This window comes from Rhyacophila brunnea, unplaced genomic scaffold (assembly GCF_057557595.1).
Source record: "Rhyacophila brunnea isolate RB1 unplaced genomic scaffold, BYU_Rbru_1.0 scaffold_12, whole genome shotgun sequence".
Taxonomy (NCBI): Eukaryota; Metazoa; Arthropoda; class Insecta; order Trichoptera; family Rhyacophilidae; genus Rhyacophila; species Rhyacophila brunnea.
Window position 1 is genome coordinate 13,522,832 of NW_028232774.1, and position 13,962 is coordinate 13,536,793.

General features: G+C 32.8%; 1 protein-coding gene across 2 annotated transcripts in view; it reads left to right on the top strand.

The window, feature by feature from the left end:
- The first annotated feature begins 864 nt into the window (after positions 1-864).
- The window catches only part of Mtmr6 (Myotubularin related protein 6), a 159,328-nt gene continuing 146,230 nt past the window's right edge, over positions 865-13,962 (top strand). For both annotated transcript variants that reach the window (XR_015072241.1, XM_085960833.1), the window contains exon 1: positions 865-1,091. Coding sequence is in view for 1 of the 2 variants with exons in the window: in XM_085960833.1 (XP_085816959.1) it covers positions 1,068-1,091 (24 nt within the window). In the remaining variant the exon portion in view is untranslated. The remainder of the gene's footprint in view (positions 1,092-13,962) is intronic.

The following is a 13,962-nucleotide window of genomic DNA, read 5'->3' on the forward strand; positions in this document are numbered from 1 at the left end:
TCATCCAGCAGTGGATAGATTCAGGCTGATGATGATGATGATGAGGTATATATCTGTGGTGTTTGCAAATTATGTATGTTCAATAAAGAATGCTACATTCTTGAATCTTGAATAAAATAAAAGGTTTTTAACGAAATTATTAACAAATTTAAGTTTAGTAGTTAGTTATTTAACTAAAATGTGGAGAGATCCTGATATCGGCTAGTTATTATGGATATTATTGATAGGTACCTCGATTTAAACCACAAAGGCCGTCGCAAATTTTTTAAAGATTTTGTGTCGTAGGTAATATTATATTGTCTTCAAATTATGTAAAAACTTCGTGAGATAAATAAAAGTAACTAGGTACTACATGCACTACATGAATAATTAATATAATACACTGAAAAAGTTTTGTATTTCTAAGATTTTTTTTTGTAGATAGACCAAAAAATAGCTTGTGGATCTCATAAAAATACATGATGGGCCGTAAATTGCCAAGGACTCATTATAAATAGACACGGTATAAGACAATGAAATGTAGTTTATAGTGTTTTTTGCAATACACAAATACATAAATAAAAAACAACTATTGTACACATTGGCAAGATTTTTGGTTGGCTGCTTGTTTGCATTGTGTTCAGCTATTTCTTCAGATTTCTGTAGTGCGATGTTAATGGCAGGTACAAAGGACAAACTTTTTCAGGGTTATTAGAATATTATAACAAATTGGCATCACCAGTGGAAAATATTAAGTGAGAATGTTTGAAAAATAAATAAAAATAAAATAATATTCAAAACATATGATTAAGTATTAAAGCTGAAAACATATATTTTTTGTACTGGCAATAATAGTAGACAGGTAGTAATCGAAAAAAAGGAATTGTTTGACAAGTAGTTCCAAAAACATATGGGTGACATTTGTTATTTTCTACTGATAAAAATAAAATAGTTTGTTTATATTTTCTCGGTTTATTATACATTTTCGGCGACAATGTATTCTAGACAAATTATTTTTTAACATTTCTGTGTAGATTTCATTTCCGCCAGTGTTTATAATTAAAAATCCGGCGACATTATCAGCAGAGATGGACCTTATAAAAACTCCAAAGGTGAGTCAATACATTTATTATTGTCATTATCTGTAAGGCAGCAATGCTGTCAAAGAATGCTTTTTTGTTATCAACAAATATAAGGAAGCTCTGTATTGTTAGCGGTCGACAAATAATGGCTAGCTTTTTAACCTGTCAGTGATTACAAAAATACGATCTTCCCAAATCTTCCTTATCGGCTTACACATGTAGAATGTATTATTATTAAGATTATATTGTTTAGGTAGGTACTAGATTCTGCGTGTATATTTATTGTGATTCATGATAACGTTATATTTATGTCAGTATTGAATAAATATGGCTGCATATTGCACAAGTAAAAATATGTAGAGCAGAACACTTCTCCAAGTTGTACCAATACATTGAATGATTCCTGATTTTAACATTGTTTTTCTAATTTTAAATTATAGATATTATAGAATATCATTCATAATATTCGCTAAAACACTAATTAATAAATAATTAATTTAAAACACGGAAATCAATCAATAATTAAGTAAGTAGGTACTTATTTGTAGAAAATAATAATAAATTGTTTTAATTATTAGTGTATACCTACTGTATCTCAAAGAGGTTGGGTGGAGTGTTTAATCCCTTTGGGTTTATTTACTGTTCATATCATAGAGGTATCATTTTAATGGTATTAGCAGTACCTATCTACATTATTGTTGGTGGAAAGCATAGAGATATTAAATAAAAAGAGGGGTAAAGAATCGGCTTTCTCATACAACCGAATGAAGCAGGCGAACAATAGCCGACAACTTACGAGAAATAGCGACGCGATAAAAAAAATCAGGGCATCACGGAGGATTTACTTTGGTCATTATAACGTACCCATATAATATTATGTTAACGTGGAAATTTTGCCGCAACTTGATTATCAGCCCGCCTCACCATACTTTTTCACCATACTAGCCTGCTTCACCATACTTTCATATAACCTGCCGCCCCTAGGTGGAAAGACTTTAAAGAGAAAGTAGTAGGTTATTTTTGTATGCATTCGTTAAATGCAAATTTATCTTCGAACTAACTTTTTGTGGTTGAGTGACTGGTTCACATACCTTCAAAAAGCTTCAATTAGTCTGTCTATCTATACTAATATATTTGACTGCCAGACTACACTACCTTCAAAAATAATATTATCAGGACATCATCTCATCATCATCGATGATCAGAATCATTTTATTAGATTTTTCATGCCCACGATTGAATTGATTTTGGGTCCGGATCCCCCACCCAGCAGGAATAAAAATGTGCACATTATTTAGCTGAATGGAATATTGCTGCTTCTTCTTCGTTAAGACCCCATGACTGAGATCGTGAGCCAGAGATTTGGCTGTCGAACTGTCGAACGAACTTCTCAAGGGGGTGGCGCCACTTCTCTCGGCATTCTACGCAGTGACGTCCTCAGACAAAATGCCGCCCCTAGGCAGCGCCAAAATGCCGCCCCATTTTTCATACAGTATTTTTAATCATCCTTTCATGACTCCAATATCTAAGAAATATGTTCTATTGTACTGATATGTTTACCTGTTTGAGATAGCAAAGGTTTAGGCATTATTAAATCGATAATCAATGACGGCGTGACGCTTCGATACAGACTAAAATCGTGGACCGAAGTCGTAGGTGGGACGCTCTGTAAGAGGAGGGTGCATCTTTAATTTCGACGACCAACGCAGCTTCCGTGCGTACTGGTTAATAACTAAGACTGTAATTCATAAATTTGCACGTGTCGTTTCTGGTCACCGAGGACGTCGAAGGGCAACGGAAGTAAACTAGACATCGCGAACCCAACAGAACCAGAGAGCTGATTTTTTTAAAAATAATAATACGTATTTATATATTATATTCTACATGATTCTCCTCGATTTGCCGCCCTTCAAGTAACTTCCGCCCCCAGGCGACGCTCAATCTGCCTACCCTCACGGGACGTCACTGATTCTACGACATGGCCCGTGTAAGTGGAAAACCTGCAGCACTCATGAATTCGTGCAACCATCTCGTGCGTATCGAAGCCCGGTCGCACATCGAAACTCGTCTAGACTGAAACTCAGGGAACTCAGAAATTCTGTTCTGTGCTGGAACACGTCGTATTTGTCGATGTAATTTTGTTGTCATTCACAAAATACATTTGTAGTTTTATGTATCTCTGCACATGGCGTCGGTGGTAAATGTTTGATAGAAAAAAAACACCTGTTGAACGAATTTCACTCGACATGGAGTGCATGTATAATAGCGATGTATTGAATCGCCGCAGTGGCAGAAGCATTAACGATCCGAAGCATTATTACCGTTAGATAACCACTTGTGATTGTGACAGGTCGCAATAACTCGTTGGCGAGCCAGGTATTTAACTCTTGACTCAAATTATGGAGAATGTACCCGGAAAAATGCGAGGGTCCGACGAGAAGCTATAAGTCATAATATCGAGGTCAGTGGCACTTATAGATTTTGTTACTCGTCTTAAAAAAACAATAATAAATGTTTCTGGATGATTTTTCGAAACGGACCCCATACCATTTTCTGCGTGCATGTCTGGATATAGTGTGGTATGGTTAAGGGGGGACATGCTCGTCGAAGGTCAAAATTGAGTTTTTATTGTATTTTCAAACCATGATCCTGGACACGGTTTAAACGTTGTAGATAATCTATTTATATAATTTTGAAGCCTTATTATCCTTTATAGTTATTTTAAACATTTGATGACTGCATGAAGTATTTTTGTTACATAAAATAGTATTCTTTTAAACCTCTCGCTCTAATGTTTTAGAATATAGTCATATTTCGGTACATAACTGTGCAGTGGAGTTAAGATTTTTTACATTTATTAATTTTTTAACGCATTTATAAAACCATTAGCATAATTTATTACGAGATAATTTTTGTAAAATATTCACGATAAAAAATTATATTGATAATCTCTGTGATCCCAAATTTGACAAGAATTAGACATTTTATTATTCAAAAAATCGGCAATATTAACACATTTGAAGATGATTCTAAAGATACTTATTATAAGCTATGTCTTTGACAATTCAAGTGTGATGAACATTTTATGAATAATGATTGCTTTATAATAATTATTGACCTAAGAATGAGGTAGTGTTTTTTTGAAATACGCCATTTCTTTTGTCATTCCCTAGTAGTTAAGCTACAACATACGGCCGTAGCCATAAATTGACAAACTTTAATTAAAGTAGGGAGTAAAATTATGTTAACGCGCGTGTTTGAACATGTACCTAACTGAATTTTTTTAATTTTTTTTTTTAAACGGTACATGTTCAAACACGCGCGTTAATATCATTTTACTCCCTACTTCAATTATAGTTTGTCAATTTATGGCTACTGCCGTATGTTGTAGCTTAACCACTGGGGAATGACAAAAGAAATGGCGTATTTCAAAAAAACACTACCTTATTCTTAGGTCAATAATCATTATAAAGCAATCATTATTCATAAGATGTTTATCACACTTGAATGGTCAAAGACATAGCTTATAAAAAATATCTTTAGAATCATCTTCAAATGTGTTAATCTTGCCGATTTTTTGAATAATAAAATGCCTAATTCTTGTCAAATTTGGGATCACAGAGATTATCAATATAATTTTTTATTGTGAATATTTTACAAAAATTATCTCGTAATAAATTATGCTAATGGTTTTATAAATGCGTTTAAAAATTAATAAATGTAAAAAATCTTAACACCACTGCACAGTTATGTACCGAAATATGACTATATTCTAAAACATTAGAGCGAGAGGTTTAAAAGAATACTATTTTATGTAACAAAAATACTTCATGCAGTCATCAAATGTTTAAAATAACTATAAAGGATAATAAAGCTTCAAAATCATATAAATAGATTATCTACAACGTTTAAGGAGTGTCCAGGATCATGGTTTGAAAATACAATAAAAACTCAATTTTGACCTTCGACGAGCATGTCCCCCCTTAATGGTTTGCCGTTCGCACAACGGTGAGCTGATATTAAATAATAATATACTAATACTAATATTAAATTGAAAATTGTAGAAATTAATTTTTACTAGTTAAAGTAAAACTGGTTCCAAAGCGCTGATAGCAAAATCTTTAGAATTCACAAAAGTACCTACATTAAAATAATTGATATTTTGATATACCGTTACTGCTTTTGTGTGTGTCTCATTTTGTTTTCCTCAAGTATGGCAAATTTACCATACGAAACACATTTAATGCGAAATGTATTATTATATCATATTGTTTACAGAATTGGTCAGTGACCTGTAAAATTTCTTTGCGAATGCTGAATAATAAAATCGTATTATTATTAGATACGAGTTCAAACACAAAGTAAGCGAGACTTCTTCGCTTTTACATAAATTACATGTGGCCATACGTGAGTATCTTACTAAGGTTATCATATCAGATGCACACTTAACAATGGTGGATTATTGTATTATGAAATCGATTGAAATGAAGGACGTTAAAAACATAATTTAAGATATGAACATTTACTACGGAAGGAGACATTGTCATTAACATAAAAGTAATATTGTAACATAATGCTGATGTCAGGGTATTTAATCCCGGACTTTAGATACTCCCAGGATTGAGGGTGTTTAATAATTCCATGTTTAAGAGTGTATGTTTTATTTAAAAAAATATGTGCTTTATTAAGCAATTGAAATTATTATAGAATTTAATAGTTTTGGTGCATTGGTACAAACAATCTTTTTTTTTTTTTTTAATAATAACCATACCCTTGCTTTTTCGTACAAGGTGGTTGGGTGGGTTAGTTGCATTGATGTGGGGCTAATTAGGTGCCTCCATTTATATCTTTAATTTTCTTTATGGCCAGGATTAAATATTTTGTGTAGTGTTCTTGTGTTGTTCTATTGCTTAGTGCTTCGTGAGGCTTTTGGAGGTCAATTTCGTGATTATGTTGTCTACATCGAGTCCTGAGAGTCCACCGCTCCCTTTCTAGTATAGGGCAGTCGTTGATGACATGCCACACAGTTTGAGATGTGTTGCCGTCACATGGACAACAGTCGTCATCCCTCAATTTAAATCTTTTTAGATAAGCTCGCACCGATCCGTGGCCTGTTAGTATCTGTGTGAGTTCGTGTGATATTTTTAAGTTCCTGGCAAGAGTGATGGCACAGTTTATGTTTGGAATAAATTTCTGCGTTATTGATCCTGTGGCGGATGTTGTGTATCTGTGGTTCCATAGCTCTATGGTATCTTCGTTTAGTTTTTGTTACAAACAATCTTAACAAGAGTTGTTTATTTAAAAAAAATATTGGGAGGATCTATAATTCTGTAGAGTGAAGTTTTTGGAGTAAATACGCATAGGTAGGTACTAATTTACTAGAATAAATATACATAGTATACAGAGACGTGTGATACATATTATGGTATACCATTTTTTACGACTATTGAACTATTAAAGAAATTAGAGCTAAGTTAAATTATTCATAGTATAGCATTGCACAATAAATACACAATATTCTTGCATTTTACTATATTGATTGTTTTTGGGCATGTGCCGCATCTACAGCATTTATGGATCGCACGTCATTGGATTAGTACTTATAGTAAAGTTGTTTAATTATATGACAAGCTTCACATAATAATTATTGTATATTTAAATACATAGGGAGGTTGGTTCGGGATGCACCCATGCCGTGCAGGATTCAGAGGACATGAAATATTTAAATAAACATATTAAATTCAGTTAGGGGAGGTTTTCATCCAACATTGGATCGGCCCTGGGTGTTGAATTCAATTACATAAACTGAATGTCATTTCGAAATATATCAAATACGGCACTTATCAGAGTGCGGCAAATCAAAGAATGAATGCAAAACACGGGAAATAAATATTATTATTTGGGAGTTAATAGATTAAATCTCTCATTTACGAAAATGCACCACAGTATCTAAATACTAATATACCGAAAAGCATTTCCTCAACATCTCAATAGAATGGGTCATTCCAACCGTCATAATACTCATACTTAGAGTTGGTATTTCCCGAGAAAATCTCAATCTCGAGATTCGGGATTTTCAGACAATTCTCGAGATTTCTCGAGATATCGGGGAATTTAAAAAAAACTGTAAAAATCATAAAATCAGTGTAAAAACAGACAAATTCGAAAAAAATATTATTTTTTTTATTTATGTAAGAAGACAAACAAAATAGATGTAGGAAAACAAAAATATGTAATTCAAAACATTACTTATTAAAATAGAATTTCAAAAACACAGACTGTCAATCGCTGCGTCTGACAATCGCTTACGCTTTTGGGACATAAAATTCCTTGATGTTGCAAAAATTGCGCTCATTTTGAGTCGACGTTGGCTTAATTGTGTTAAATGTTAATGGTAAATATTAAAATCGTTTTTCAATTAATATTTGATAATAAGAAATCCCGAATCCCGAGAAAAGATTCTCGAGATCCGGGATTACCCGAAATGTTAAAAATTTAAATTCTAGAGATTCGGGATGGAAAATCTCGAAAATTTCTCGAGAATTCTCGTCGGGAAATTCCCGAAACCCAACTCTACTCATAATACTGGCATGATATATTTCTCCAAAATTTTTATTCTTTATACAGCATAGGTTGCCAGAATATTGAATCATAGAGTAATTATGTTGCTATTTCGTACAAGGTGGTCCTATTCCATGTTAAGATCAAAAAAAGATAAATAGAAAACGTGCTATCGTTTTATGTTTAATAAAACATACCAAAAATGGGTAAAAATATGATAAATTATGAAATATCCGAAAACAAATGTTTTTTTAAAAATAGCAGATCTTGGCGAAAAGTTTACCAAAGTAATTATGCCATTTCAACCCTGGCCTAACCTAATGATATATCGTTATAATAATGTATTACAGTTTATATATTGGCAATCATTCTATTGTTAGAATTCATCAAAATTTGAGGAGATTTTCTATTCATAATCATTAAAATGTGGTAAAGGGTTATGGAAATAACCAGGAAATATTTGCGATACTTGATCAACTATTTGTTTTTGTATAATTTCAATAAGTACTTCATTCCATGTCAGTCAGTAAGCATTGGTTTGATATCATTAATTGATAATATTAATTACCAACAAAGAAAATATTATGATACCTATTATGTTTAGCATATTTACAAATATTATTTTATTATTGTATCCTGTATAAATTAGTGTGGAAGAGGAAAGAAAACCCTCTAGGTATAATATAATAATATGACATGAATCAATAATTATATAAATAAATTAGAGATATCTTTACAAGAAGTACTGACTAGACCAAGTTAAGATTTATTGTGTAAATTTAAGAACTTGCTATATTCCCACAATAGTATATTATCGATTTCTTGTTATATTATTGCATAAGGAATGTTTTTGAAGGCTTATACCTCAGCTGGGGCACGGTCTAAAAAGATCGTGACTAGGCGATGCGCGGATTGTGTAAATGACGCGTGCCGAACGAAATATAATTTGTCATAATAATAATGCATGCGTCCATTTAATGTTCTGTTTATAGTTCTATTAGTAACAATAATAATATATTCATTGACATGTTTTCTTTTTCAAGTAACTGGGTAACGTTTTTAGTCATCTTTACACGATTTAAGAATTAATACCCCCGTCGCGACATCACGAAACAAATTGACGTGTTCACAGCTCGACGTTCGCTCTCCGATTGCCAGTGAGTCCAAAATTACGTCGCACCTATAGTTGAAAATTATTTGCCGTTTCACTGAAGTATGCTCTTAATCAATAAATAAGAAATCCCTTTAGAAATAAAATATTGTATGAAGTGAAGGAATGTATGAATTGTAATGTTCATATTTTATGATGATTCCATTGAACATCTGTTTAGGTGATTTCGTCACGTAAAACAATTAATCTATTGAACAAAAACACAATGCATAAACACGTATTTGAAGGTGGACGGGTTTTGAAGATTTTATTGCAAATTTTTAGCTTATGCATTAGGACGCCAAAAATTCGCTGACCACCGATTGAGAAACACTGCTCCATATCATATATTAATTAGGTTGGTTATATGCCCGAAATGATATTTGGATTATTTAGAACTAGGGAATTCGTGTGGATTATAATATGAGTAGGCTTATGTATCATAAATCTCAAATACCCATTTTTTTAAAACCAAACATTGGTCAAGGTGGGGGACACCCTTTCTGGAAGTGGGTGTAGATGGATGTAAGATATCCTTCATAACTCCACTTAGATTCCGTATTCAAAATTTTTATTTCATTACATTCTCGAAGAGTTGGTTGGGATGCGTGCTAAATTTGAAAACGATACAAAAATTACAAACTGGCCGGGACTCCGCGACGGACCCTCAAACTGGGACTGAGGTGAGGTCTACGGATAAGGGATGTTTCACAACCTGCTATTAGGGGTGAGGGGTGGATCTTGTTAAGCGAGTTATAATCAAAGTGGGAATGAGATCCATTCTCTGTATTCCTTTTCTGGGGCACTTCTTGTAATCTACCAGGCTGATCCAAATGCCATGGTATGAGCTAGGGCCTCCTCGGTGGCTAGCGTAGTGTAGCTGTTTGCTAAATATGTCCTAAACATACGTACAAATACCGTAGACTTTACTTAATATAGTGATTCTCAACCAGTTTCCGCGAGCTCGTTTCTAAAATTCATTTTGTATATAACCAGTACCCAAGGTAGACATCAAATGAAAATGTTTGTCTCTTGTTTACCCCTATCGTACATAATAATATGTGCCAGCTAGTCACGACTTCTTCGAGATTTGAAACCTCCCCCTAAATAATGGTACATGTTACATTTGGGCATTTTGAGATAATCAAAGAAAACTATTTTGTGGAGAAGAAATTATTTATGATTAAAAGGCATCTCCTGAATTCCTTAATCACTTTTTTGTATTCGTTTTCCAATTTTCCTTGTGAATTTTTCTCTGTGAAGTCTTTTCCACTCCACTTAGAGAGGCCAACATAACGGATCAAAAACATGTGACTTAAGCCGCGTTGACACGGTCCAAGTACCATCCAAGTACACTTGGATCGAGTGGCATCCAAGTGACAGCTTCATACTATTTATTCCTATCCAAGTGCACTCGTATGAGACATCTTCATACTAATTATTCCTATCCAAGCTACTTGGACCGCGTCCTACTCATCCAAGTTAACTTGGATATGAATAAATAGTATGGAGCTGTCACTTGGATGAGACATCTTCATACTAATTATTCCTATCCAAGTCTACTTGGATCGTACTTGGACCGTGTCAACGCGGCTTTACCTAATGTTGTTAGATCAAAAAAAAATGCCAAAACAGAGGCAATGTGATGTAGATCATTGTTGCATATTTAGTTCAATGTAACATATATCATTATTGAGGGGGAGGCTTCATTTTATAAAATATTTCTAGGGTACCTCCAACCAAAAAAGGTTGGTAGTCACTGCTTTAATAAAATATTTGATAGTAAATTAGTGTGCTCTGAGTTTTCATCGCATTTTCGAAATAAATTGTTTTCTTTCAACATTTACCAATCGATACGCATTCCATTGTGATCTTTAAAATCTTTCATTTGCTTGGTAGTCACTACATCTAGATATACAAACTATTAATCATTTTTTAACCTTCAAGACAAATACTCGAGGAATTAATTGCATAGGAAGTAGTTGGGCGTTTCATACTCGCAGTAATTAATTAATCGACAGCAAATTGGATGATATTGCAGCAATGGCGCACGGCCGCTTACGGTGTAAGTACAAGCCGAAAGGGTTTCCCGCGTTTTCCCCCTTCGCTTTTGGTTAGGGCTCGTCTGCCATGACAGCGCAGCGTTTAATTTTTCGGGCATAATGCACAATCGATAACGCGATAGCGGCGAGTGTAAATTTCTACCGAGAACCTACTCAAATAGTTTCAGTAAATATAATTGAATTAGGGCGCCATTTTATTTCGCTATTCCGAAAGATTTCAGGTAAACCGTGAAGTTGGTTCACAAATTTACGCATTGTAATATTTGTATAGGTACACATATTGAAATCATTTTGAATATAGAATATGTCGTAGAGTACACTATAATAATGTTCGTGTTTGCGAGACAAACAGTCTTTTCGATTAATAAACGCTCGATATCTGCAATTGTATGTGAATTTGATGATAGCGGCAAATTACCAATTAACTGTCATATCTCATACATACTTCTTCTTGTATAATGAATATTATGTATATAATTATTTTCCGTGAATTTATTGTAGGTATACGATGAAAAAGTGTGGTGGAATCAACTACATTGAGAAAAAAATCTTCCTGTAAAGGTATGAAAATTAAGCAAAAAAGGACTTTTGGTAACTAATTCTTCTAAGTTCTCAATTTTCTCCACCATGTTGTTTCTGTCTTCGATTTATTAATCTACTAGAGACCCATACTGATTTTTAATTATGATTGAATTAATATTTCAATGGAAATATAATAACTATGGTTTGTTTAATAATTGTATATTGACGTCAAACGGCATGATTAAATACATGTTGTAAATATTAAATACGTTTTGGTACATGAACGGAATATATTTAGTCTGCGCTGAAAATGTGCATATATGACTATTTTCCATTCTGTTAGCGTCCCTGCAACTGAAAGCACCCCTCTGTTTTCCACCCCAACCGAACAACATTGAACACAGACGTCAGTTTCATTCGGTCTACTAAAAGCGAGAGACGTTTCCCGCGCGAATTCGCTCCCTCTTCGACATTTGAATCTGACGTTTACGTCCAACAGTCGTAATTGCGAATTATTTTATGAAATCGGTACACACCTGTTCAAAGCCGCGTTTTTAAACTGTGTTCGAAAATTACACGTTTTTTGCATGCATGCGATTTGTTTCAGCTTTGGAAATTGTATTGAAATGTGTTTTTATTTCAAATTTGAGCGATTAATTTTATGTTGAATCGATGATACGTTCTTTTGTGCAGTTTTCGGCAGCGTATACTGGTACGTCATTGGTCACAAATTACACTTTTACTAAGTGAATGTATTTCTTTTTGAAATCATTATTTTGTGAGAATTAATAAAGACCTGTTTAAACTACAAATGCACGTAAGAGCAACCACTATTAGGACCAGAGGTAAAAAAAACGCGTTCTTGATAAGCCTTACTAGTGAACCCCGCTACATATTTAAAATACACTATAAATATGTAGAAAAAATACCTATAGCCGTTTAAAAAGTATTGTTCATCAATTTATTGGGTAAAATTCCATTTTCTACTTGAATAGCTAAAATTAATCAAGATTCTACATTTCTTCAACAATTTTATTATTCTACCTTTTGAAATATCTGGTTATATATTATATTTGTACAGCATTTACGTCAACTAATATAATAAATATAATTGGTAGAGCCATTTAAAAAATTTACCCTCTAATGAGAAAATAATACGGCTGCTAAAAATGTTTCGTGCCATACAAAATAAATATTCAATGATAATAATATTTTGTAGTAGGTATGTAATTATATTAAAACATCGTATGTCAAATTTTTAATCTTTTTAATAATGTAATACAATTCGGGCGGTTATTATCTCACAATAATAATATCTACTAATATAATTGGTCTCCACAGCTAGGATGTACCTAACCGTTACTTCATGTACCTACTATAAGTTTCGACGGATGCAGTAATCGGTTTTATATTATTATCTAGAATCTTCACAGTAGTAATGAATTCAAACAAATATCGGATTTGAAGATTAATAAATTAATTAAATTTAAACTTCCTTCTTAAAAAAATGATAGAATAATATTTCGTGTTTAGGAAACGTGAATTAATATTTTTTTAATAAAGGCCATACCTTCGTGATTACCACAATTAAAAACACAAACTCAAATATCTCCTTTATTTTATATTTTCTCTTAGTTATATTTTTATTGCTACGAAAAAAAAGAATGTATATAATTACCAGTAGAACCATTTGTACTTTAATATTAAAATTGATTTATTTTACTTATTATAATGAACATGACAAATTATAAATTCAAAGCGTTCACGAAATGACATAAAAAATAAGCGTTCACAACGTTAAACTGAAAAAAAAGAGTAATATGAGTAAATAATGAAGTAATAAACAGAGTGAACTAGGTTTATAGACCTTATCTTAAAAACTTGTAAAACAACGTCCACCTGCATTCAACTCACGTAAGTGGAATATATCAATATCCGAAGCGATTCGATTGAACATAGTTATTGCCCTCACAATGCATTACTAATGGCAGGTTAGTTCTACACATTAAAAGAACAAACAACGGATGACCCCAATGTTATTAATATTAATTTATTGATACCTTAGAAAATATTACACAACGTAAAACTCGTATATCGCAATTCTGTACAAGATTCTTGAACCCATAATAACACGTTTAATCACATACGAATCACTCCATAAAAACCTCGCAAATACCAGGAATCACTGGCTTTCTGCATACAGAGTTTGTTGTTTTGTTTAATTTTTTAAAAGTCGAAATCCTATTTAAAACAGAAGATAGACGGTTTTTACTGTTTCCTGAAAAAATCTTGTTTTTGATTTACAATGTTTTAAAGATAGAACGCTGACAACTTTATTCATCGATAGTTTGAATTGTGAATAGGTGGTTCTACTTTATACTTACTTATACTTTACTACTAAATAAATACCCTTACCGATTTCGTAAAGTTTCAACACGTTACTTATTATTTATACGTTATAATATGGCTTCAAATCTCTTTCGAAGTTCGAATGTCGAACACCATAAACAATAAATTCCGGCCACGCAACTTTATCTCTGATTAAATTCCATTTAGATTTACAATAGAGGATAATGGCGTACCTAATCCGAGGGTGTCCTTGATT